This window comes from Otolemur garnettii, unplaced genomic scaffold (assembly GCF_000181295.1).
Source record: "Otolemur garnettii isolate 467f Iridium unplaced genomic scaffold, OtoGar3 scaffold00007, whole genome shotgun sequence".
In the NCBI taxonomy this organism is placed as follows: Eukaryota; Metazoa; Chordata; class Mammalia; order Primates; family Galagidae; genus Otolemur; species Otolemur garnettii.
Window position 1 is genome coordinate 3,963,458 of NW_003852402.1, and position 1,467 is coordinate 3,964,924.

The following is a 1,467-nucleotide window of genomic DNA, read 5'->3' on the forward strand; positions in this document are numbered from 1 at the left end:
CCCTCAGTATATGGGGCCCCGGCCCTACTCACTGAGCCATAGGTGCCGCCCACTTGAGACTTTTTTCAAGGCAAACTCATTTTTTTATAAAATATCATGCAAAAGTGTATCTAATATAAAGGGAATATTACCCTACCTCCTTGTTTGAATCTTTTGTAACTACTTCAGATTGTTTCCATATACTCAATTTATATAAATTTATATTCTCAAATATATCTGTGTATGGTTGTATAGAAGCTTTTGCTTTGTTTTGTTTTACAAAGTGAAGATCCTACTTGCTGATTTTTAGTAATACATTGCGTATACTTTTTGGATCTATTTGTAGACCCAACTTAAAAGTCATATGTAAGGCTTTCCTGATGATTTAAGCTTAAAGTGTTTTTTTTTGGCTCGGCGCCTGTGGCTCAAGTGGCTAAGACGCCAGCCACATACACCTAAGGTGGCAGGTTCAAATCCAGCCCAGGACCCGCCAAACAACGACAGGTGCAACCAAAAAAATAGCTGGGCGTTGTGGTGGGCTCCTGTGGTCCCAGCTATGTGGGAGGCTGAGGCAGGAGACTCACTTGAGCCCAGGAGTTGGAGGTTGCTGTGAGCTGTTATGTCACCGCACTCTACCCAGGAGGACAGCTTGAGGCTCTGTCTCAAAAAAAAAAAAAAAATTTTTTTTTTTTAAAGTTCCATAGCGTTGTGCTGCTCTTGTGACACATACCTAAATAGGCATTATTTTCCACTAGGTTTTATGATTTTTGAAAGCATGGGCACTTCTCATGCATTGCTTTGTCCCAAGTAGTTAGTGACAGAGTTTATCTGGAAATTATGTATTCTCACCTTTGATGAAATTTTCTTTTTAAAATAGTACATGATCCTATGGTGGGATAGTTCATCATGCTCTTGTCAAACTTTCATTGCATATGAATATATATTGTTGCTTTTTTGCTGCCAGTGTTTTACATGTTTTGTGAGAAAGAATGTAATGAACATTTGGTTTTTATTTTAGTATATCTAATGTTAAGTCTTCTTTTAAACCTTTTAGATCAAGCCAATTAATGAAAGATTAAGGGAGATTAAAGGCTGTAAAATGGTGATTGATGTCATAAAGACTCAATTTCCTCAGCTGAAGAAAGTGATTCAGTTTGTGTGTGGAAATGGCCTTGTTTGCGAAACTGTGGAAGAAGCAAGGCATATTGCATTCAATGGACCTGAAAGACGGAAAGTAAGAAAAGAGGCTTGGATTGTACTTTTGGATAAGCTGAAGCAGTAAATGAGACTAACACATTACACAGACACATTCACATTTTTATATGCTTTCATGTCCTTTTTTATAAGAAAAACCAACATAGAACCTAAGGTGGTTATTGCTTTAATAGTTCATATAATGTTCATTTGAGGTTTTAAAAAATTAACTTTAGGGCTCGGCGCCTATAGCTCAACCGGCTAAGGCGCCAGCCACATACACCTAAGGTGGCG

At 37.9% G+C, this 1,467-nt stretch overlaps 1 protein-coding gene across 1 annotated transcript in view; it reads left to right on the forward strand.

The window, feature by feature from the left end:
• Positions 1 to 1,467, forward strand: part of SMC1B (structural maintenance of chromosomes 1B) — a 78,870-nt gene that overhangs the window by 27,222 nt on the left and 50,181 nt on the right. Inside the window, exon 11 of the mRNA XM_012814112.1 lies at positions 1,034 to 1,213. Within this exon, the coding sequence (XP_012669566.1) occupies positions 1,034 to 1,213 (180 nt within the window). The remainder of the gene's footprint in view (positions 1 to 1,033; positions 1,214 to 1,467) is intronic.